This window comes from Doryrhamphus excisus, linkage group LG21, assembly GCF_037039965.1.
Source record: "Doryrhamphus excisus strain RoL-2023G ecotype Guam linkage group LG21, RoL_Dexc_Guam_v1.1, whole genome shotgun sequence".
Taxonomy (NCBI): domain Eukaryota; kingdom Metazoa; phylum Chordata; class Actinopteri; order Syngnathiformes; family Syngnathidae; genus Doryrhamphus; species Doryrhamphus excisus.
Window position 1 is genome coordinate 763,664 of NC_136377.1, and position 25,708 is coordinate 789,371.

Below are 25,708 nucleotides of genomic sequence, written 5' to 3' on the forward strand. Positions count from 1 at the left end.
CTCCCTTGAAAACAGCATGCGTTGAGACAACTTACTCTTTTGTTTAAAAAAAAAAAAAAAAAGCCTTTTTGAGTGAGTTGATCTCAGGTTGTGTTCCACTACAAATTTCTGGGAAAAAAAATGGCCAACGTGTTCGTTGAGTAAGAAATGTGTTCAAATTCTAAATGAGCTTCTCTTTAAAACACTCTGACTGGGTTTGAGATTGTACAAAATACACACTCACACTCCAATCATCCAGAAAATACATCATCAAGTCCATGGAGTCTTTGGCTTGGTGTCCCGACACATTCAAACTGTGCTCACTGGCACCCTCCTGTGGCGCAACGTGAGCACTGCACCGGTTAGCAGCAGCATGGGAGGTCCTTGAAAACGCGGTGGGGGTTCACAGTAGGATCTGGGCCACGTAGGGAGAGTGCGTGCTGGCGACGGCGGCCAGCAGAGGGAGGTCACTGGATTCGATCCTGACGGCCAGAGAGCAGAATATTAGGAATATTCGGAATATTAGGAACAGAGCCAAATGCCACAGACCGTTGTGCGAGCCCTCACCCTAAGATCATGCCCAGTTCTTTGACGTGGACTCTCTTCTGGCCCTTCAAGTACTCGGCCAGCATCCTGCTCTTGAAGTAGATCTCCTGCAGGCGGTCCTCCAGGTGCATGATGCACTGGAGATGGCAAAAGTCAGAAGACAAGTTAGTTAGGATGCGGTGGAAAGCCGGTTCATCTGTTCCAGAGTCAAACTGTGGCCCTCGGTAATCGAGGTCAACTGTCATGCCACCGTAAAATACAGGAAAACACATCTGACATCCGACCGGTTGCGTTTCTGAAGCTGGTCTCCAAAAACAGCAGAGCACTCCTGTCTTCGACTAATATGATCACTCCCGTCATATAGAGGATCTTTGACTAGCGCGTTTGGAATAAGTCCTTAAAAACTGCATCCAGCTCCTGTCATAGAGAGGATCTTTGAGCAGTGTCGAGCTATTTGATTTGGCGGTGAAGGTCTGACAGTCTGGCACCGCCAAGCGATACGGTTTTTGAGCGATGGGTGGGGTGGAGGTGAGGCGGAGGCGGAGGCGGACGTACAAAGTTGGGCGACATGTTGAGTTTGAAGAGCTGCTGAGTGGACTGCAGTAAGCCGGACACCAGGCTGGACACCAGCACCTCCTTCCCCAGCTTCCCGGCTTCCGTGGATCTTCTCTGGCTGCTGGCCACCTGCACCGTCCACTTGTCCGTGTCGGCCACGATGCACACGGCCTCGGCGATGGGCTCGTCCAACACGGGATGCTGCGGGAGACCAGAGCGTGTCAGGAAGCCGTATCACGGAAGCGACCGACAGCGGCGCGTCCTCACCTGGACGGCGTGGCCGAGTTCCGCCGTGAGGCTCTGCCGGAGCTTGTCGTCGCTCGGCATGCCGTGGAGTACGAAGTCCGGCACGTAGGTGGGGCAGTAGCCCCCGAAGAGAGAGCGACCGAAGTTGGCCACGGTCGGCTTGGAGTAGTTCTCCACCAGCTTGGAACTGCCGGAGACAAAAAAAATTATGTTACCTTATGGAAACGTTTCATATGACCACGCATTAAAAATCATTATTTCAACAAGTATGTTCAAATAAATATTCATATACTCATCATTAGTGTTTAGGAATCATTATTTCAACAAGTATGTTCAAATAAATATTCATATACTCATCATTATTATTACATATATAAGAGTGTTTAGGAATCATTATTTCAACAAAGGAAAAAAAAACACACACATACATATATACATATATATATATGTACATATATATACACACACACATACATACGTATATACACATTATATATGTACATATATACACACACACACATACGTATATACACATTATATATGTACATATATACACACACACACACACACTATATATGTATATATATTATATATACACACACATTATATGTTTATATATTATAAACACACACACATTATATGTATATATATATTATAAACACACACACACACAATATATGTATATATGTATATATATTATATATACACACACACACATTATATATGTATATATATACGTATATATATATATACTATATATATATATATAATATACACACACACATATACAGTGAAGAAAATAAGTATTTGAACACCCTGCTATTTTGCTATTTCTCCCACTTAGAAATCATGGAGGGGTCTGAAATTTTCATCGTAGGTGCATGTCCACTGTGAGAGAGATAAACTAAAAAGAAAAATCCAGAAATCACAATGCATGATTTTTTAACAATTTATTTGTGTGATACAGCTGCAAATAAGTATTTGAACACCTGTGTATCATCTAGAATTCTGACCCTGAAAGACCTGTTAGTCTGCCCATTAGAAGTCCACCTGCACTCCATGTATCATCCTGAATCAGATGCACCTGTTTGAGGTCGTTAGCTGCATAAAGACACCTGTCCACCCCATACAATCAGTAAGACTTTAACTTGTAACATGGCGAAGACCAAAGAGCTGTCCAAAGACACCAGAGACAAAATTGTACACCTCCACAAGGCTGGAAAGGGCTACGGAGCAATTACCAAGCAGCTTGGTGAAAAAAGGTCCACTGTTGGAGCTATCATTAGAAAATGGAAGAAGCTAAACATGACGGTCAATCTCAATCGGAGTGGAGCCCCATGCAAGATATCACCTCGTGGGGTCTCAATGATTCTAAGAAAGGTGAGGAATCAGTCCAGAACTACACGACAGGACTTGGTCAATGACCTGAAAAGAGCTGGGACCACCGTTTCCAAGGTTACTGTAGGTAATACACTAAGACGTCATGATGTGAAATCATGCATGGCACGAAAGGTTCCCCTGCTTAAACCAGCACATGTCAAGGCCCGTCTTAAGTTTGCATATGACCATTTGGATGATACAGAGGAGTCATGGGAGAAAGTTTTATGGTCAGATGAGACCAAAATAGAACTTTTTGGTCATAATTCCAATAAGCGTGTTTGGAGGAAGAAGAATGAAGAGTACAATCCGAAGAACACCATCCCTACTGTGAAGCATGGGGGTGGTAGCATCATGCTTTGGGGGTGTTTTTCTGCACATGGGACAGGACGAGTGCACTGCATTAAAGAGAGGATGACTGGGGCCGTGTATTGTGAGATTTTGGGGAACAACCTCCTTCCCTCTGTCAGAGCATTGAAGATGGGTCGTGGCTGGGTCTTCCAACACGACAACGACCCGAAGCACACAGCCAGGAAAACCAAGGAGTGGCTCCGTAAGAAGCATATCAAGGTTCTAGCATGGCCCAGCCAGTCTCCAGACCTGAACCCAATCGAAAATCTTTGGAGGGAGCTCAAACTCCGTGTTTCTCAGCGACAGCCCAGAAACCTGACTGATCTAGAGAAGATCTGTGTGGAGGAGTGGGCCAAGATCCCTCCTGCAGTGTGTGCAAACCTGGTGAAAAACTACAGGAAACGTTTGACCTCTGTAATAGCAAACAAAGGCTACTGTACCAAATATTAACATTCATTTTCTCAGGTGTTCAAATACTTATTAGCAGCTGTATCACACAAATAAATTGTTAAAAAAATCATGCATTGTGATTTCTGGATTTTTCTTTTTAGTTTATCTCTCTCACAGTGGACATGCACCTACGATGAAAATTTCAGACCCCTCCATGATTTCTAAGTGGGAGAAATAGCAAAATAGCAGGGTGTTCAAATACTTATTTTCTTCACTGTATACAGTATATTATATATACACATATACATATATACACACTCATGATCATCGCCATCACCATCACCAAAAGACCTCCAAGACGTGTTCTCACCCCGGGAACGGCACCAGGACCTCCTCCTGCCAGTCCTCCGTCTCCTCGCTCTCGCTGTCCCCCAGAGCGCTGTCCGAGCTCTCGTTGCGCGGTATCTCCCAGTCGCCGAGCGGCACGTCCTTGCGCTTTTGGTCCTCTTTGCCGTCCCCCTCCCGCAGATGGGCGGGGACGGACAGGACGAGGCCCTGGTCCCGCTCAGCGGGACAGCCCCGACAGTCGCACGAGTCCGTGGAGGCGCACCTGCACCTCCTTTGGGCATCCGAGGCGTCGCATACTTTCCGGTTGGCCCCCGCCTCGCTGCCCATTCCGCGAGCCCCACCCTGAATGCGGCACCCCCCCGAGGGGTCCAGCAAGTCTATGTGCATATGTGCGGGCTGGGCCACGTGGTCTATTGTTCTGGTCTCCACCGGGTTCTCCGGGCTGAAGTACTCGTCAAAGTGACTAAAGTCCGTACAGTTCGTGTTCCACTGGGGCATCTTGCTGGACACCCGCTGAAGGACTGGAACCGCCTTGGTCTGGCTGCTTTGGTCCTCTGCCGTGCCACAACGGGGTGGACTTTGCTGTCCCGGCTGACGCAGCGGCAGCTTCCTGTGCTTCTTCATGTGCTCCTCCACCTTCCTCCTGCGGCTCTCCGTGTCCGACTCTGGACTCATGGAGTCCCCGATGAGGAAGGTGACTTTTGTTGCTGGCTCGTCCTCCTCGGTTAGGATGAGGGACATGGGTCCAGACATGGTGGTCCCGTTCTTATCTGGAGGCTTCTTCTCCAGAGGGAACACCTTGCCCGCCTGGTTCTTGATCCGAGCATCTCCAGCGGGGTTCTCCGTGGAGACGAGATGTCTGGACGGGACACAGAGTTTCAGGCAGTCCTCGTTCTCCGCATCCGGTCCGCAGACTTGCTCCCTTGGGGAACAGGAGCTGACCCGTAAGACCGTCTCCAGTCTGGGCTCTGTGGTCAGCGGGCTGCTGGATTCTCTGTGAGGCCCCTCGGGTTTGGAACCAGGATCCGGGCAGCGTCGCATCTGGAGAACCGAGCTCCTGGACACCTGGCTCTCACCGCTGTCGTCTCCCTCCTCGTCCTCCTCTCTGGGGGCGTCCTCGGTGGGGCGCTCCGTGTCGCCGTCCGTGTCGGCGGCGCTCTGCAAGCTGTGGTCCGAAGGGTAGCTGCCTGGGTTCTCCTCCTCTTGCTGCGCCCCCTGAGCCAGGTAGTCCCCGCTGGGTTTGTGAACGGTCACAAGGACGTAGTCCGACTCCTCCACCTCGCCTTTCCTCAGGGAGGTGGTGATGAGGGAGCCGGGCATGACGATGGCCTCGTCCTCGGCGCTGTCCAGCATGTGCGTCTCCAGCAGCTCCGAGCAGCGGATGAAGTAGGTGAGGACGTAGAGGAGTCTCTGGACCAGGTCCTGTCTGCGGCCCACCACCACCGTCCTCGACAGGCGCACTGGCGAGCCGATGGCGCCGTAGAGGTCGCCTACGAGCGGAGAAACCAAAACATCAGCGTCTTGATACGGATATCCAAAAGAATTAGTCCCACCCCCCCAAAAAGGTTCCCGGTGTTCCGGTCAAGTCCTGTAAATAAATAAATAAATAAATAAAACAAATCAAATAAAACAAATAAAATAAAAATAAATAAAACAAATAAAATAAAAATAAATAAAACAAATCAAATAAAAGTAAATAAAACAAATCAAATAAAAATAAATAAAACAAATAAAATAAAAATAAATAAAACAAATAAAATAAAAATAAATAAAACAAATAAAATAAAATAAAAATAAATAAAACAAATAAAATAAAAATAAATAAACGGCACCATTTCAATGCAAACAAATGCACTGGCGTCAATGAACAGCATTTCCTACTTTTGAACACTAGGTGTCCTCATTCCCCCACTTGGTGAAGGTGCACAACTTCCAAACTGTCATTTGTGTGGCAAATTTTAAACATAGCATATTATACCGGGGGTGTCCAAAGTAGGGCCCGAGGGCCATTTGCGGCCTGTGGCAGTTTTGTATTGGGACCTGGCACATTCTAAAAACAATTTCATACAAAAACAAACAATAAAACAGCAAAAACATCTGCCGTAACCTCAGCCTCACACCGAATCCGTCACAGCCGTGTGGCAAGAATCCGTTTGGGGTCCAAATTGTTTTTCAGAGTGAGCCCGGGTCATTTTACAAGAATGAAAGTTGAAATATTAAGAGGAAAAAAGCATAAATGTAACAAGGTAGAGTCTGAATTCGACTACAATGTTGGAATAATAGAAATAAAGTTGTCTTTTTTGGAACATTAGCTAGAGGGCTATGAAACTCCCCTCTCAATATGATGGGAATAAAGTCATAATTATAAAAAGAGCGATACAATGCTAATGTACCTATTGTTATGACCAATGAGTGTTCCTATGCATATATACGAGTGGAGCATTTGTGTCGGTGACCCTCACCAAGCTGCGCCCACAGGGGGTTGTAGGGGTGCGTCTTGGCCAGCATGTCCACGCTCTGTGACGAGTGCTTCTCCAGGAAGATCTTGATGGGGGGCTGGCCATTGGGCATGACGGTGGGCACCCAGGCCAGGTGATTGGTCAGGATGGCGGTCAGCAATGCCGGGAGGAACCTGGACCGACGGGGAGGAAGGAGGATCAGCGAGTGTGGGGGGGTTGGAGTGCGGGGCGCCCGCCGGGCTTTTATCAGGAGTTGAAAAGGTCAGATGCGCCAAGAGTAACAAGCGGGCGCACACGCACACACATTCTTGCGGCATGATTCGCTTGTCATTTCTAAATCCATGAGCGTCTAGTTCCCTTCCCGTCTCATGACCCCACCCCTCATGGTGGTCAGGTCCCAATCTGGCGGCCATAGTGGCCCAACAACAAACAGGAAGTATTATCTGTATGGCTGTATGAGGACTAAAAGGGCCCATAGGACACTAAACGCATCACAGGTGCTGATGCTGTCACTTAGACAAGTGTTAGCGTGTGTGTAGCTTTAATGCTAACGAGCATAACGAGCCGTGTTTGCTGTCGACAGAGCGCTTCTCCAAGCAGCGCTACATGCTTTTTGCACGCTGACGTTTACACTGTAACGCATGTCCACGAGGAAGGAGGTGTGACCTTCATGGCGTAGTCCTTCATGAAGAGACCAAACCGACAATTCTTAGGCTACCATCTTTCAAAAGTCGTGCCTTGGAGGAGGTAAACACACTGCAGCATGGCCTACGCTTGCGGTTCCATGCACTGCGCTGAATACGGGTGCTTGTGTTCAATACCAGGCCTTGCCACCAATTCATTCATGCATACAATCGGCAGCCATCTTTGTGACTGGCAGGGATGAGCGCGCTGGCAGCTCATTCAGCCTGAGACGCGGCGTGTCTTGGCCACAACTTGTGCGGAGGCGAGAGAGGAGGGGCTGGGGGGGGGGGGGGGGGGGGGTGTTAGACTGAGATCCAACCAGTCTAACCTGCAGGACAAACACTCAACTGGTTCTTGGAGGCCTGCTCCATCAGCAGAGAGAACTCCCGCATGAAGAGACTGCACAGGTGGTTCTTCTCCGACGCTCCCGACATCATGGTCAGCCAGACGGGCTCGGCCACCCGGGGCATGCTGTAGAGGTCGCAGATGGTCATCCTGTACGGGGGGAAGGGGGGCGGGTGGACAGAGAACAGACACGTTATTGTCCCAAAGGGTAAACAAGACGTTTTAGTTCACAGAGCCTCGCTGTGGAGACCCGCGCACAAACAACGTGCGAGGAGGGCCGAGGAGGCCTGGAGTTTCCACGGTGGGGAGGGGGTAGGGCGTGCACGACTCAGCCGGAGGCCAAGCGCCAACACGGGAGGGGGGGATCTCCGCAGGCTGAAACATGGCAGGCAGCGTTGGGAGTGACAATAACAGCGTTGCCGACTTCGCATGTGGCGCATTGATAACGCCTCTTATCTGCTCGCTCGTTGAGACGTAACCTTCGCCAACGAGCCAGGAATTCATTCTATCCGTTCGTAGCATCAGCTGAAGGCTTTTGGCTACCGGGTTTATCTCCCAGAATCACAGCGTGACCGAGCCGAGTGTTGCTCCGGAATAGCGTGCCCAAAGCTCCCATTCATTGACTTTATGTGCTGGGAATATCGAGGGAAAATAACCATGGCGCCTAAAAAAAAGTGAAGACAATTTTTTCAAGTAGAAAATAAAACCTTTCCAAACTTCAAATGATCACCGCCAAATAATTTCAGCGAACGGACATTTTATCGGGGTGGCCAAGGTGATACCATTACTCAGGTAGGGGTGCCTGAAATGTGGAGATGGCCACCGCTAACGGATTTGACACGCCACTAGACTGGTAGTCACATGCTCGCTGGCAGCGCACCCACCTGAGCGGCAACCCGACCCACTGGAGACCCCGCCGAGGGAACAAACCAAATACCTGCAAAATCTCACCTTCAGTCTAAATTTAAGCACATCGGCCTCTTTGCCTTTGACTTCATGGAACATTACAAAAGCAAGATGGCGCCTCACGCCCCGCCTTCCCTCGCACGCACACGCCGCTCTGGCGGGGGTTTGCTGGGATGGAGGGGGCACAGCATGCCCACGCATGCCGACTAAGATAAGCTACCGGCTTGGCCAAAGCACGCTCACAGAAAAGTCACTGGCGTCTATATCGGGATCCCAAAGCCATCTTACAGTACGTGCTTGGAAAACTGCACTCGCAAATACCGGATGTGTACTACATCTCATCATACTGATACTTATATCACGCCTATCATGAAAGAACCAGTTTCCACGTTCCTCCGAGGTGTATGCTTGGGTGGGAGAGAGGAGATGAGAAGAACAACCTGATGATCATCTGAGCCCACCTGAACTCGTTGAGGCCGTCCACCATGCGGCTGTAAGCCAAGGCCCTCTGGCTGGCGTCAGCTGATCTCCGGCTCAGCTTCATGGCCTGCAGGGTGACATAACAGGCTTTTAGGACGGCGAGGAGGAGTGAGGGGGAATGCGTTACGGAGAAGCCACATGGGACGGTGCTGAGTCGCTGCGGAAACACGACACCGGCAAGGACTCGAGTAAACAACATTTGCGAGTTACGGCCGAGCTTCAGTCAACGATGTCAATGACAGTCAACTTCATTCACTGAAATATGGCAGCTTACTATAATTATGATTTATTAAGAATATTTACAAAATGAAATCAATGATGAAAAAAACATATGCTGATTGCAAATGTTTTTGTGTTAGCACATTTAGCGGTTAAACTCGCTAACATTACATCAGATGGAGGACAGAACAAAACATGCGCCCCCACAAAAAAGAAAGGCGACGGTGCCAAACCTATTTTAGGGCCTAAGGAGAAGACTGTTTTTTTTTTTTAAATATCAATATATTGCCGGGCTGCACGGCGGTTGAGTGGTTAGCGCACAGACCTCACAACTAGGAGTCCTGAGTTCAATCCCTGTGCATGCATGGCTTTTCTCCGGGTACTCCGGTTTCCTCCCACATTCCAAAAACATGCTAGGTTAATCGGCCACTCCAAATTGTCCATAGGTATGAATGTGAGTGTGAATGGTTGTTTGTCTATATGTGCCCTGGGATTGGGTGCACCCCCCCTCTTGCCTGAAGACAGCTAGGATAGGCTCCAGCACCCCCCGCGACCCTCGTGAGGATAAGCGGTAGAAAATGAATGAATGAACGAACGATATATTGCCCAGACTTAGCAGTTACACACATAAAGCTTTCTAGACCTTCCAGATTCTGTACCTCTCCCCGCAGTATTTCAATTGACTTCCTGCTTCCGAATGTGAACTATCAACGTGAACTATTCCGGCATCAGAAGCGGCAGCATAAAACCCAGACGGGAGCGTCCCTCATGAGAATAGCTGAACGTCACTCGCCTGTTCGATGGCGCTCTTCAGTTTGTTTATGTGGCTCTCAAAGAGCGGGAAGTGGGAGAAGAAGAAGTCCTGGAAGCGGTTGTTCTCCTCGGGGTTGGGGGAGAGCATGAAGATGACCCCGATGGCGATCTTCTTCTTGCGCGCCACGCCCAGGCTCTGCCCCCCGCTCTCGTCAGACATGTTGAAGCTCTCCTCCACCGACCTGCTCGGACGGCAGACAGACACAGAGACATTGGGTCTGATGTCCTTTTGTCTTCCTCTCGTTCTAACCACAATCTTTTGTTTGCGGTTCCGCCTGTTAGGTACCCTGCCTCTGCACAAGGGTGCCACAAAAACACCACACACCACTTAAGTGGGCCGCTGGTGTATACCTGCCTGCTGCTGCTGTGTGTAAAAAACATTTATGATGATGGAAAATAATGTTCTTTTAATAGTGGAAGGTTAAAATATCTAAGAAAAAATATATGCTAAAAAGTCATACAAAAGAACAAAAAATTAGCGCAAAATTAGAGTGCAAACAAGCTATGATGTGACAAAAATAAAGTCAAAATATTGTGGAAATACAACAGTTAAAATTTTAAAAACAGCATGGATAAAAAAAAAAACACATTACTAGAAAATATTGAGTGTAAAGTTGAGTTATAGTGAAAATATTGAGGGGATCTACTGGTGAAAAAAGTCACAATTTAAGAAGAATTTCACTCGAATATTAAGAGCAAAAATGTCATTTTAGTAGCCCAGAGTTGAAATATTAAAGAAAACAAAAGTTGTAATTTTTCGAAAAATAGGTGAAGGAAAAAAAATCATAATATTATGGGACTGAGTTCAACATATTATAGCAATAAAAGTCACAATATAACAAAAAATATTAGAAAGTTGATTTAGTTGGACAATGTATGTTAAAGAAACAGTAAAAATGGAAAGTTATTAATAAAATATATGACCAAGCTGACATGCAGTTTTCTCTTAAATATATGTACTGTAACTTCTTAGTGTATCTACACTATAGAAAATATCAAAGTGGCATCCTTTCATATTTCAGTATGAAAACGTTTGTTCATCCGTGTGCTAACAAGGATCGGTAATTGTTGGCATGGAGGGGTTTCCCGCCATGTTGCAAACGCATGATGTACTTCAGCGCCGTTGTGTTAAGAATGTGCTGAAACCAACCGACCGACCACGACTGAGCGTGCGCCTCACCATCGGGGGAAGACGCCGTTCTCCAGGCTGGTGGTCTGGCTGCGCAGCCATCGGCGCTGGTAGCTGGATGCGCAGCTGCTGGTCAGCGAGGAGCCGGGTGACGGGAAAGGGGTGATCAGGAGGCTGCTGAGGGACGCTGACGGGACACATGATGCTCAGGTTAATCCTCAGCCCTTAACGCTGAGCGCCTTGTGCAGCTGCGTACTCTTGCCACATAAAGGATCTTTGACCAGTGTCAACCCGTTGCTTGTGTTTCAGTGTACGGCTACAGTATTATCCAGTAGTTTGAAGCATTGACATTACAGTTGATCCCTGATCAAGAGGGAGACGGAGGCAGACCAGCAGACGGGTGTAGCGCTAGCCTGACAACCAGGCTAAAGGCTACCCCGGCACTTTACGGTCTATATAGAATAAAAATCATCTGTCTCCACAACAATTTAGTTGTCCGTGTCAATGGACCTACCTGACCTGGCGATTCCGCTGTCCCTCTCGTCATACGGGCTTCGCCCCGGCATGTCCATTGGGTGACTGTGGCCTAGGAAAAAGGAAGGAACAAGGCTCAACATCGGAGCGTCGGCGCTTGTACTACGATGCATCGTGCAACACGTCACAAAATACATGCAAGAATAAATAAACATGATCGTCTGCTGTCTTGTCAACCTCGCAAGGACAACAAGCAGGCTCAGTCAATGATTGTGATATGACGCCAACATAACGCCCGGGCGTCCGCCCAATGGACGTGGAATCAGTGCAGCGCTCGTGTTTGCGGTTCGATGACAGTACCTGCTGCTCAGGTATCGCCATGCGCCGTGAAAGACTACTGTAACCATCCATCCATTTTGGGTACCAAGGCCAGTAAAGAACGCGTAGTATGTACATGTGTTAAACATGCCTAATAAATACTAATAGAAATGGTATTAATGATTCATCTCTTCCATGCCACGTTCCAACAAGTATCCCGTAGTGTTTATGTGCAGACAGAGGATGCAGAACACACTCAAAAGTGGAGGATTACAAAAAGTCATTCCTGGCCAATAGAGGTGTCACGAGATCGCGCAAGATTTTCATCTTTTTCCTGACAAAACATGATGGTATTTAGTCTTGAAATGTACACACAGTAGTACCAGCTTCCACTCGTGCTTAAAATGAAGCAAAACTGTAAGTACGACATGTTATCATGGATGTACCTGTTACGTTCTTGGAGCTTTTTAGAGCTGTTTTAATAATGGGCTAGGTGCGCCCCATTACATGCATGAACAAGCTCCCTCATTTTAGCTGTTTTTATATCTTTACAATGCACAGAAAATAGAAAGTGCTGAAATGAACGTCGTGAGCTGTCAGTCATTCAGTCTGTCTCATTGCGTGGAGGCAAGGCTGTTAGAGTGCAGAAGAGGGTCACGTGGTAGAAATGGGTAAATTGCAATATACAGTATATTGTCTTTTCGTTGGAGTGTTTTCCATTGTACATTTTCCAACGCTTATGTTAAAATCTGGTCTCGTTCTCGTAGACCCGACCTGGTGTATCTCCCCGTCTTGTGACACCCCTACTGGCCACAAATCACAAACATCGGGTTAGTCAAATTGTGTTAGTAAAGACTACTAAGACTAGTAAAGCCACTGGCCCCTGTCCAGCACCAACCACACAACGTACTGCTGCGGCTAGAAACGTGCAGGTCTGAATCACACAGAAGTAGCAGGGAGCACCCGATGGAAGACGAGTATTTAGCTCAGGGCGTGTGCTTCCCCTTGGTGAAAATGTGCCCCAACACTTTTGTCTGTGCGGTTCTGTTTTTGATCCATTACAAGATGAACGCTCTCACCTGTCCGATGTGGTCAAATGGAAAAAGGTGGCATAATGACAAAAAAGTGTGCTCTGTGCTGTCTGACTCGGGACACTGCACTGCTGAGACCCTTGCAACCAGAAGGAAAGGCATGCAGCGGTGCGATACTACACAGGTACACAATCATGCAAGTGGTATACAAAGTACACCGACTGTGCTGACAGACTGCTGGTGTTTTGTTTTTGCTCTAAAAGCGCCAACCTGAAAAGAAAGATGCGCTTTTGATGAGACGCAGAGGGCCTTGCTCTGAGAAGGCCCGTCGAGGGCTGCAGAGCTGAGAAAATCCTGCGCAGCACAAACACAAAGATGGGAGAGGAAAATGGAAAGAGAGGGATGGAGGGGGTGGGAGGACAGACGAGACAAAAAGACAAGAAAAATGAATGCTTGTTAGTGAATGACTAGGAAGGAAAGATGGCTGCCTCCTGTCATCATTGCAGACCTTAGTACACGACAAGAAGTTTTTTTGGGTTTGTTTTGTTTTAGTTTGACAAGGTGGGGAAAAAGAATCTGGAGGAAGGATGCCGTCTCACAGAACACTATTAATCCTATTTCCTCGTATAGCAGCTGCGAGAAGCAGGCACCGGCTACTCGCGTAGCGTATCTGACATTAAGAAAACTCCCGGTTCTCCCGGTCACCACACACTACCGCTCAAAAGTTTGGGATCACTTGTACATTTCTTTGTTTTCCAAAGAAAAACACATTTTCATGCATTTCACAAACTATTAAAATTAATCAGGTGATTTTCAAAAGAAGGATGTACATTTTTGCATAGAGGCCTACTATCAACAACTGTCAGTCCTCTGCATCAATCTCCTGGTATGGCTGCTAATCCAAGTTCATCATTTTATAAGGCTAATAGATGATTAGAAAAGCCATCTAAAAAATCTAAACTAAAATCTCTTACCATGCTGTTAATTACTCCCTTCAGACAGCAGCACAAACTGGGTCTAACAAGGACAGAAAAACGCTGCATATCTGAGAGTGTGTAGTTTAAGACAAAGACCTGGCAGCTTCACTAAATAGTAGCCCTCAAACACCAGTGTCAGTATCAACATTGAAGCGCCGACTTCAGGATGCTAGACTTCATGCCAAGAAAAAGCCCAAAACATTTCCAAGTGATCCCAAACTTTTCAGCTTTAGTGTAGGTGCCGAATTAGCATTTAGACACAGCTAGGTTAGCAGGAGACGGACAAACAAACGTTCAAACAACTTAACACAAATTCAAATGCTCGCCGTGGAGCTCTTCTCCACTCTCGGGTGCGGTGTTGCTATGGTTACCTATGTTCCCGAGGAGATTGTTGGTGCCGGTGTTCTGATCGGGCCTGAGGGTGTTGCTGTCCTGCCCAATGAACTCCAGACTGTCCTGTAACCTGCGTGACACGCACAAAAAAGATGAGCACTTCCTGACTCTCACACGCCACAGCGGAGAGACACACTGCGCTTACGTGTTGAGACTGCCGTACACGCTGCCTCCTGTCCTGGCGGTAAACACCTTACTCAGCATGAGCTGGGGGGGCGACCTGACATGGCGATAGAGGAGAGGACCGGGGTCAGCAGCGTAATGATAACGTTTCATGTTGGACGTCCTCCTCCCACGTTCCTTCACAGTATGCAGGCGTGCCAAAACAAAAACAACCACCCCCACTAATGCTACCAAAGATATATTTAGATGTTTTTCCAACCCGAACGCCCAATCCCAAAGACCTATTCATAAACGTTTTACATTTTTTTGTGCAAGAGGCAAAAAGAGGTGATGATGTAACTGCACAATAAAAGAGACCATGTTTAGTGCAGCTTTAAATGGCCATTAGGTGGCGGGAGTGATTTTATATCCACATGAATATACTTCCACACAGCAACCAAGAAGTTTAAAAGCATTGAGCACTGTCGCATGCACCAGCTTATGCATTGAAGAAAAAATGTATTGCGTGCAAACATGTGCAAATGCATGCAAACGCATCCAAACGTGTGCAAACACGTGCAAACGCATGCAAGCCCACAGTTCAGTTCCAAATGTGAAAATTGTAAATAGTTGGTGTCATATTTATAATTAAATTGTTATTTTTATGCAAAACAACCAATGTTTGTGTTTACAGTACTAGGTACTACTAGGACTAGTACTATGTGACAAGCTCAAAAGTACAACATTTCCTACTATCAACACAAACCTAATTTATTTTATGTAATAAGACGACACAGGGATGACTTGTTCAATAATATATTTAGTTCAAAATAACACCATTAACAAAATAATAAGTGAAATATTTTGGTTCTAGAAATCCATCCTGGGTTATGAGCTACTGTATATCCAACTTGCAGTACTACGAAATCACTATTAAATGTTCTTGCTCAAGCATCACAGCACTGGTTACCCGAACATGGAAATACCCGAGAGCAGTGAAGCACACACGTGTACAAAAAAAGTGCATACGTGTTCATTCATGTAACAGTATGTACTGTAATGTGGTAGTGGTATCCTATCACAAAAAACAACAGAGCCACACTAAAAGGGAACAATAAACCAAAAAGACCAAAAGTTTCTCCTGACCTGATCTGGTGGATTTTCAGGGTGGAGCCTTTGTAGCTCATGGCCACAGATCCAAACATCATCTCTCCCAGCATCACCACGTCGGACGAACACCTGGAACCTTGGAAGCGGAGGCCCGGCTCTTTGCTTTCCCGGGTTTCGGAGGCGCAGGATGAAGAGCTGTCCAAAGAGCTGCTGCTGCCCCCTGTTGGCCGGAGCTGGCAGCATTTGCCAAACATCTTCACGTGCGCCTCGGTGCCCTGTAAAGCGGAGGCGAGGACCACTTCAGATTGTGAATGACGGCCCTTTTGGCTCCGTCCTGAACTTGATGGCGTAGCGTTGTGTAAATAACACTATGCAGCCCAATGTGATGGTCGGGGAAACACGATATTGTTGACATCAACGATAGCTGAACTTTTTCCAGCAATGACATTTTATAAAGCATATGCTAAGAAGTGACCTCAACTTCAACAAAAAAGTGCATCTCAGCTTTGTCATATAGGAGAAAAAAGCTATTATTATCATTATTATCAGATAATGACGTTTGTGCAATTGGAAGCGAGCCTTGAAAGCAGTTTTGAATGACTTCCACAGACATCAACACAGCCCGGACCTCCTAATGTGGGCATGCCCGGATATGCTCAGGGCAACGTTCACTGGAAACTGGAAACCAGGCTCCTGCTCGACTGGCACGTAGTAGCGCGGCACCAATCCCGTAGTCCCGGAGCCCCCCCCACAGGACACGGTGGAATGCCTTATCCAAGAGGACAAAGCACATGCGGCCCGGTTGGGCAAACTCCCTCGTAGGCTCCAGTACATGGATTAGATGGCGGGGAAGAATAGCGGACAGACCAGGGAGACCCAAACGTGTAGTGAGGGCGTGCCCAGAATGCCTGGCAGAGTTTCGCCTGCATCCCCAGGGGGAGGATGAGGATATCGAGCCCAGATGGGCCGTATTCTGTGCCTCCATGGCAGCAATGTTTTGTGAACAAGAGGCAACACAAAGTCAGAAAAGTACGTAACTATTTATACTAAATTAGGAAGTGGGGTTCGGGAACTGTCCGGAAGTCCTGGGCTCTGCGGGAGGCATGCATGGAGGAGGGCTGGGGGTGGAGCTCAAGTTCAAAAATTGCACTCTATCATTTCTCTCTTGTTAAAACACTCGCAAAGTTCAAATGTAGACTGGCCTGGTTGAAACACAAGAACAATAAATCCAAAAGATGGATGCAGACCGCCCCGCTGAAAGCAGCCTGAGTCATGTGATTCTTGACTTGGCAGCTTGTTGGAGAGGAATGCATTTGGGTGTGTGTAGTGTGATTTGTGTACAGAGGCCAGCAGCATGTGACTGCCAGTCATATGACTCTTTCGGGAACTCGTGAGCGAGTAAAACCAAAATCATGGCCCACCCCGCTTGTCTGCCTGCATGCACGGGATTACTTATGATTATTTAGCTTTGACCCCAAACTGCTTGTGGGAAAATGTGCACCCATGAGGTCAAACGCTGCTGTTTGCGGTGTCAGGGTGACATTCGCCAGCATTCGATCCTGTGACTGCAGAAAGCGAGGGCAGGTGAAAGAGAGGGAAAGAGCGAGTGGGCAGGGCTTCAGCAGAAAGCAACCAGACCAACAACTTCATGTTTCAAAATTGAAACAAAGAGGAGGCAAACTACTCAGTCGCGGTCATGTGACGGCAAAGCAAGGCTACGTGCACGCCGCAGGCTGTCAGCTGACGTTATTATCGTTATTGGTGTTGTTAGAGCAGATAAGATAAGGGAGGCGGAACATGCGTACGAGCCAGGAGGCGTGTTTGGTTACACGGTGTTATCACGGTGCCCACACCGTCCTACTTCCTGCAACAAACTGTGCTAAGAGCGATAACACAGCCCTGCTTTTTCACACACATCTTTAACTTTGATGCTTAACTGTAAGGTGAACTGATTTCATCTTTTGTCTAAATTTCCCTCTGCCACTTTGTCCGCTTTCACACGGCCGATCACGCGGTATCAGTGAAAAAGCATGGTATCAATATCAGCCGATCCTCTCTGCCGATCAGCTCCACCTCCGCTGCAGCATCCACAACAAGCATGTCTGCCGTGTGTGGGACTTCCTGTCTTTGTGAGAGTGGTATAAGTTCTGCACCCTGCAAAATGTACTTTAGATTGGTGTGGCATTAGGGGGGAGCGCTTGGCGGGGTGTGCCCAGTTTCACAAATTGGGGATGATTACCCCCTCAGTGTGGATTTGGGAGCATGCAGACACTATGTTGTACTTGCAGTGCAGGAGGAACTTTTGTTGTGTGCGTGGCTGCGTTTGGTTACGGATGATACGCATACCCTCTGCACCCACGTCTGAATAATTGACTGATAAACCCGTTATTGAATTATCGTGAGTTGCAGCCCTAAAATACATAAATAAACGACAGGCATTGCCAGGACAAATTGCTGGACAACGCGGAGGCAAAATGCATGCAAACATAAACGCCGCTTTACTCCACACTCCACCAGTCGCCTCTCCCCACCGGGCCAAAGAGACTGAATGACTGATGAGAGGGTTCCCTCACTCTGTTCATTCTGCACTAGAACCAACATGCCCGGGTTTTGCGACACATGCAGTGTGAGCCCTCATGTCATCCAGCCATATATTGATATAGCAAGAGGATGAAAACAAACACACTTCAACAAGGACACAAAAACACTACAGCCGAACGGCAAAGAGTCACAGTCAGTGTCCAAACAAGCAGGTTGTTCATGAAAATTACAAAGAAATTTGAATTTTGAGAGTGTTTAAACAAGAGAGAAATGTGAGGACATGTTAATGCATGTTTTACATCCATAAAACACATGGAATCACAGTTGGCGACTTCGCAGGTTTCACTTATCAGGGCCCATTTTGGGACCCTATCCCACGCAATAAATGCGGGAAAACCATATAACCTTTATTGAATGTTATTTTTGCTCCTTTTTTCTGTCTTTGTTATGATAAACCTACCATAAACATTTGGACAATTCATACACACGAGACCGAGTGATGAAATACTGTAACTCACAGTGAGATGGGCGTCCTCGGCGCCTCTCTTTTTGGCATTGGAGTCGAAGAGGACGTTCCGGCCGCGCCTCTCGCAGTCCTGGTAGACAATCAGCCTGATGTGACCGGGCTCAAGCTGGGGGATGGGCCAGCTGCACGGAGGGAAAGCCAGCGGTTAGCAACACCAGAGCCCAGTGACGTCTCACGCATTCACGCATTCCCAAGAGTGTTGGCGTCATGAACGAGGCCCCGCTACCACCACGGTTATCTGATTTTGACTGACACGTCCCCATAAATGAAGAAAACCTTGCAATGCACTCCAACCTGGTAAAATGATACAAATACATAACTGATAATGAGTGATGTTCGCTTGTTTGTTCAGACAGTAAACATGGCTGATGTTGCTAGGTAACCAGTGGCTTTATTGGGCCGCCTGAGGTGACGGCACAGTGAAGGATGTTGCTGCATATTTGGGAGACAAACATTGCAATCATGTGGCTACTGGCCAGCCTTCACTCGGCTGGGATAATCCCTGAACGCTTTTGAGGAAACGGTGCTGTCCAGGTGCGATGTCCAGGTACTCTGGGGACTGGGGGAGTAGCATTAGGAGCGAGAGCTCCACCCGCATGACAACAATCTGCCCGTGTTTGTGAGAAGGGTCTACATTGGTCTGACACATTTTCAGCTCAGGTGAGTAGCTGGGATTTTGCAGGCAAGCATTCAGTGAGGAATACTGTCTGATCATTCCCATCCCATCCCATCAATGTGCTTCAAATGTCCTGGTTTCTCCTCCTGTGTTAATCCCCGAGTGCTAAGTTGGTGACATAATGCCTGCTTGGCCTCCATCGGCGGCTCAAATAACACATTGGTCGATATCCACCCCGTAGCTTTGTCTGGGTGTTTACGTCACGCAGTCATTTGAGTCAACTTTGTCACCAGACGCCATAGTGCGTCAATGTAAACGTACAAAGTGTTGACACTCTTCTTACATTCTCACATAAGGGACAGGCTTCAACAAATAATTGGAGTACCTCAATTCCCAAAAAATAATCATCTGCCTGAAGAGTGCAATATTTCCAACTAAACATGTCCAACGGCGGCTCTCTCACGGAGCGTGAATGGGAGCTAGTGGGGTTAGCCTAGTTTAGCAGAGCATGCTGGTGGTGTTGCGATGTGTGTGTTTACCGCTTCACTGTATTATAATACAATGCCCGCTAACGACATCTACAGTCACGATTCCCACAGTTACATTGCTAGTCAAAGATCCTCTATATCAGGGGTCTCAAACTCAATTTACTCGGGGGCCACTGGAACTAGGGTCTAGATGAGACTGGGCCGCATCAGGTTTTCAACAAAAAAAAACAACGCATTTATTAAAAACAGAAAAATGAATAAAATTTAATAATAATAAATAATAATATAAAATAAATAAAATAAATAAATAATAATAAAATCAAATAAAAATAAACAAATCAAGAATAAAGAAAATCAATCAATCAGTAATAAATAAATAAAATAATAATAATAATAATAATAATAATAATAATAAAATGGCAAATAATAAAAACTTAAGAAAGCACATATAGTTGGTGGGTAGACAAATGATTTTTTTCAGATTAAAATGAACAAAGCATTATTAGAGCCCTGTAGACATGACAAAACACGACTATAGTCACATTTATACTCTTTTTATTTACAACATATTGCGCAACTGCAGGGTCTTGAGACACATGCTAACTCGCAAACTAGAGAGCTAGCAACCTAAACGGTAGCCTTCAAGTTATTTCCTTTCAACTTAAATAGCCAAAAAACTTACCACTTCCACATGGATAGGGAGGATAACTATTAACACTTATTTAAGCTTTAACATGAACATGAATCAAACGTAATAATTTTTTCTGGGTACATGATACCATACAGCATCCATATCAAACTTGCGCAGGCCATTCATATCATTAAACAAAAAAAAATATCATGAGGCTGGGGCCTCAAACTAGTGTCCTGCGGGCCACATTTGGCCCACGGGCCGCGTGTTTGAGACCCCTGCTCTATATGACAGGAGCACTCTGCTGTTTCCAACGTCTACCAAGCCAGTCAAAGATGCATGTTTGGTATAACAAGAGATTCCGTATGAAGACATAAAGAAGCAGAACACGGTCCTATTCTATCAGGACTATATTTACTATATTTAGGCCTGGGTGAAATAACGGATTCATTATCATGGATAGGAACTCTTACTTTTCCTGAAAGCGTTTGAACTTTTTGGAAGATTCCCTACTAAATCCTGGCGGGTGCACTGCTTGTGTTCAGATACGGTCAATGGACAATGAGGAGACGGCGATATGACTGCTGCCTTTGTTTGCAAGATGACAAGAGAGAGACGACGGCCAAAGAAAGAGACAAAGGCATTCTGTAAGTGCCTGCAAAAAACACACAAACACACACACACACACAATGCGAGTTGCAGAAGCATGCAGCAAGAAGCTGAAGAGCTGATGGAGTAAGAACAGCAAAAGAAGTGGAAGCTGAAGAGTCGGGATCATGTGAAAGTGAGGAAGTGAGCTGGCACAGAGCTTGTGACAGTCAGTCATTGACAAAAGAAGCGCACCCCTTCATGAGCATCACGTTGTTGACCTGCCGCTGCGCCGCGTCATCACAAACGCCCGTAAACGTGATTTTCGTTCCGGTGCAAAGTGCGTAAGAAGTCCTGGGTTAAATAAACTCTGCTTCTTCCGACTCCCTTTCACATGTGTTGAAGTGTGCAAGTACACCAGACCAAACCCGTCCAACCCGGCGCCGCTGGTTTCCACAAGCACTCACCGTACAGAAACACACACTGCCAGCTCCTACCTGGGCATCCTCGCGACTGTGCCAGTCCTTCCCCAGCACTCACTCTCGCTCGCCGCTCGCCGCTCCCTCTCTTCACTTCCAGCCTCTAAGAATAGCGGCGGACTCAATTCACACAACATGAGGCTGTCAGGTGATTTGTGGCGCCACGTTTGTGTGCCGCACGGCGCAAGGCTGCACAGGCAGCACACTGATCGTAAAAAAAAAGGAAGCCTTTAGTCCTCTTTCCCATCAACACTTGTGGCGTCTGCCTGGAAATGGGCATTACCAAAACCTGGCCAAACGTGTACAGATGCTAACAAATAAACACATCCTGCGTGGATGTCCACATTTGCCTGTGAAAAATCATCTGAAAGTGAAACCTCAGTTAGCATCATGAATCCCTGGTTTTAACCAAAGTGTACTTAAATTGGATATAGTTTTCCCCATCAGGAACAATGCAAATCCAATTCATCCCCTTGCAGATATATTAACTACAACTACAATGACAGTGTTACACGTAGAAAACTATTTGAAATGTATATTAATGATGGAAAAGGGATAATTGAACATTTAACATCAATTTTAGCTTCACAGAAGACATGATTGTTGACAAAGACTTTGTGTTTAATAATAATAATACATTTAATTTGTTTAGCGCTTTTCAGAGTACTCAAAGACGCTTTACAGCAGGGGTCTCAAACACGTGGCCCGCAGGACACTAGTTTGAGGCCCCCGCCTTGATATGAAAGTTTAATGTTAGTGCGGCCCGCGCAAGTTTGATATGGATGCTGTATGGTATCATGTACCTCACAGAACCCTGCCCTGCCGCGTTTTGTGCGTGTGTGCGCACTCGTGTTTGTCGGCCGGTTACATAAATATCTCCTGCGTCCCGGCGCCGTGACATTCCTCCAAGACGAGCGTGACAGAGGTTCCAGTTGGCAGCCCTAAAAGACGTCTTCAAGTTAAAACCATCCGTGTATGACAGCGTGCACAGTTCATAAGGACGGGTGAAAAATTGGAAGATTGATTCAAAGGTGCTGAAATGCTGCTCTGAGATTGCAATGTGAATTTGCAGGGTGACCTGAAGTGGCCTTCGTGGGGGGGGGGGTGAACTCTGTCCTATTGGCCTGGGTGGCCCAACACCTACATACGTATCTCTCGTCACAGCAACGCTACACAGCACCTGACTACCTGCATGTCTGCTGGCTGGGCTGCTGTTGGGGATGATATTTTCCCATGAAGCACTTCTGCATTCCAGTAATCACATGAGCGAGCGAGTGAGTGAGTGGGTTAGTGAGTGAGTGAGTGACGTTGCTGCGACGCTTAAAGGTCACTGCACTCGCAGATGCGCTGCATTCACAGGCACGCCATGGCTGGAATGACTCTCTGCAGGCCGGCCATAAATAACATTAACAAGCGTCCAAAGTTCCAGCAAGTTATGAGTGTTTTGTGGATGGGCCGTTTGTCATGGTCCACTTTGCATAATTGCAAACAAATGTCAGTGTTTGTGTGATATGCTTTGATCATTTTTATTTTATCTTATTTATTTATAACAACAGATTTTATTGACTTTTAGCTGTTGGTGGCCTTTGGTTTTACAGATAATGTACACGTCGTTGTACAGCTAATATCTCCTGCTGGAGTGCCCAGCATGCCTTGTGGGCACTTTGTCAAGAACGGTTGAAGTTACTTGTTTGCCGTTAGCTGGACGGAGTTGGATAGACAAGTCACTCAGAAATATGGCTGCCCCAATTTTTGCTCTCAAAAATGAAGAAACCAAGCTGGTTGGTGGTTGAATATGGCCTGTTATTAGTAAAAAAAAATTATATTTACGCAAATGTTACATATTTTCTAGCATTTAAGCATACAAATTCTGCCTAAAGTAAAACACAAATATAAGGCATTGAAAAAAGACGATGATATAGTGACATGTAATATTGTACCATGGCCACTAGGTGTCAGTAATGTTACTGTAATGTCAGGTGAGACACACAAGCACCTGACTGGATTGCCAAAACAACAAGCTTTTTTTGCAGGCACAACAACCCTAAATAAAAGTCCCTCATAAAAACACAGACTACTGTTGCGGCTGTAACACACACCAAGCCCCTGACCTCACTTCCTGTCCGCTCCTCGAGGGAACATATTTATGGCAACACACAAGAGTTGTGTTTTGGTGTTAAACAGCTTATTACAGTATGTCTACTATATTGGGTAATATGAGCATAAATGTGACTATAGGGGTGTTATTTCATGTCTAGAGGGCTCTAATAATGTAAGCAACTGTATTTATAGTAAAGAGGTTTTCTATGCTCCAAGTATAAAACTGTTACATTTATAAATAAGAAATCCCACTTTGCAAAACTCCATTTATGCCCCAAATCATCCAAAAAATCTATTAAAAATGATCCAGAATTAAAATGAATCACTTGAAAAATGAGACCTTGCACGCTCATCCTGGTTGAAAATAGCGAAAATAGAATAAAAATGACTCTTTGACGTTTCATTGAAACCAAATGGGAACTTTAAAAAAAGAGGATTTTCCGCTAAAACTGCCATCTGAGTATGACTATGTGTGTGTCTCATGTGGTTGCTCGCATGTAAAAACTATATCTTTATCATGACCCTGCACTTCTGAGAAGCCACTTTAAATAGCCCTGACAGCAACGTGATGGCGGCCCTCAACTTCGCCTTGTGTGACGCACACACACGCGCTTTATAGTAAAAACTTAGACATATATTATGCACAATAAAGGACGAGTCTGGAGGGTGACCCACTCTGACCCCCCACACACAGCTTATTAAAGCTGCTGACTGAGAATGCAACCATGTGATGGCACACAAACACGACAGGCTGAGACCGATGAAAGCCTCACATGATGCACGGAGTTATGAAAGTATGTGCTGGAGGAAGGACGCTTCAGCACTCGGAAACCCGAGACGCCGCTTCTACCGCGAAAAAAAAACAGCTTGACTATCATTATATCATCAACTACTTTGATTACCTGTAAACCTTGACAATGTGAATGTCAATGGCCATCATTCATTTAAAATAGTATTCCATAGTTCTATAGTTAGATTTTACATAGCTTATATATTTTATAGAAAGAGATAGATCATTTTGACCTGCAACTTGGATGCTGAATCCTTTGGAGGCATCAGGTTCTTTGCATTCGATGGCCTCGGTTTCATGAGCAAGCATCACGCACGTGAAGCATCCTCATCACATTACACATTGCAACCACCACAGGAGATTGTGTGATTGTGTGTGTGTATCTAATAAACTCAATGCCCACAACATTTAGTACATGTGCACACTTCACAAAAATGGATGACAGAACATCAAAACAAGTCTTTTTCACAGAACCAGTAAACAGAGATCCTCTACATAATAGAGGTGCTCTACTGTTATTTTATTCAGAAACAATAGTCAAAGATCCTGTATACACAAGGACCATTCCATGCATTTGTGGCCCCTACTGGGGAAAAAGCACAAGCCAAAGATCCTCTAAGAGACAGGAGTGCTAAGCTACTGCAAAAACACCAATCAAAGATGTTTAATTTTGTTTGAACAGTTGATTTTTTTGATGCATGTAAACTTACTGACATGATTGTCATGAATCGTAGACCCCTCCCTCACCCACCGGACGCTGATGGTCTGTCTTACCCCCCCCCCCCCCCCCCCCCCCACGCCCGTTGGGACTTGATGAGATCACGTGTGCAGCAATATGGGCCACAGCATGGACTGCACGTCGACACTAACAGCTAGCAAGCTAGGCTAAGCTAAGCTAAGGCAGACACGGGAGGGAGATGCTGCACTTTGCGCCCAACTTATCGTCACTAATGGCAGCAGACAGGAGGCGAGTGCGTCCAGTCGGGCTAAACAAAGGTCACATCGTGTTGCGGTAAAGGCGGCAAGGCTGCCATAAAGGGTCAAAAACAGACGCCGGATGAATATACGTATGAAAATGTGTAAATAAACAACAACATGCGAGCTTGTGGCTGCCATGCGTGGCTAGTAGCTATAGCGTCTGACTGGCCATCGTTAGCATGCTAGCTAAACACGTCGCGCACCTGTTTCCACCGTCGTGTGCCAGACATGTCCATGAAACAGTCATGAAAGCAAGAGTGGGTGTGAAACGAGGAACAAGCAAGGCTTGGTTCGATTGCCAAAGTAAGTCATAACAACAGGCGTACACACGCTACCTGAAGGCTGGCTCCTCTTTGTTGCATCTCTGCGGCGGCGGCGAAAAGGCACTTCTCTTGTTGAAAAGTTTCTGAAAGAGCGTCGGAGGCATTTTCTATCAAAATAAAAAAAATACAAATAAAAATTCATGTGGAGAAGCTCTCTTTTCTTCAAATCCACCAGCAAGACTCGCTCCTTGCCACCGTCTCCATCGGCGTCATAGTCATATGACAGCCATTAGTCACGGGAGCCACTTGGTAACCCGGCTACCCTTTTTTCTCATTGGCTGACACGGCATGAGTGCAGTGAAGAATTATATGATTGGCTCCTATATTTAGCCTTGTATCACGTGGTCAATGGGGGCGGGGAGCGCCTGTGTTGATGTTTTTGTCGTAAAAATGCGTGTCTTTTACTGACGGAAACC

General features: G+C 46.4%; 1 protein-coding gene across 3 annotated transcripts; it reads right to left on the reverse strand.

The window, feature by feature from the left end:
• Positions 1 to 48: 48 nt before the first annotated feature.
• Positions 49 to 25,533, reverse strand: fnip1 (folliculin interacting protein 1). 3 transcript variants are annotated; one of them, XM_058086641.2, is made up of 17 exons: positions 25,305 to 25,533; positions 18,292 to 18,421; positions 15,269 to 15,507; positions 14,166 to 14,240; positions 13,999 to 14,090; positions 12,921 to 13,004; positions 11,342 to 11,413; positions 10,879 to 11,014; positions 9,679 to 9,880; positions 8,648 to 8,733; positions 7,284 to 7,430; positions 6,255 to 6,424; positions 3,815 to 5,282; positions 1,348 to 1,513; positions 1,081 to 1,281; positions 547 to 662; positions 49 to 461 (listed from the first exon to the last, which is right to left on the reverse strand). In XM_058086641.2, exons 1-17 carry the CDS (start codon positions 25,394 to 25,396, stop codon positions 383 to 385), a joined length of 3,555 nt encoding a protein of 1,184 aa, XP_057942624.2. In that variant the 5' UTR covers positions 25,397 to 25,533; the 3' UTR covers positions 49 to 382. The 3 variants fall into 3 exon arrangements, with proteins under 3 accessions (XP_057942624.2, XP_057942626.2, XP_078643973.1); XM_058086643.2 differs by lacking the exon at positions 25,305 to 25,533 and adding an exon at positions 21,120 to 21,238; XM_078787847.1 differs by lacking the exons at positions 12,921 to 13,004; positions 25,305 to 25,533 and adding an exon at positions 21,120 to 21,238.
• Between the last annotated feature and the right edge of the window lie 175 nt (positions 25,534 to 25,708).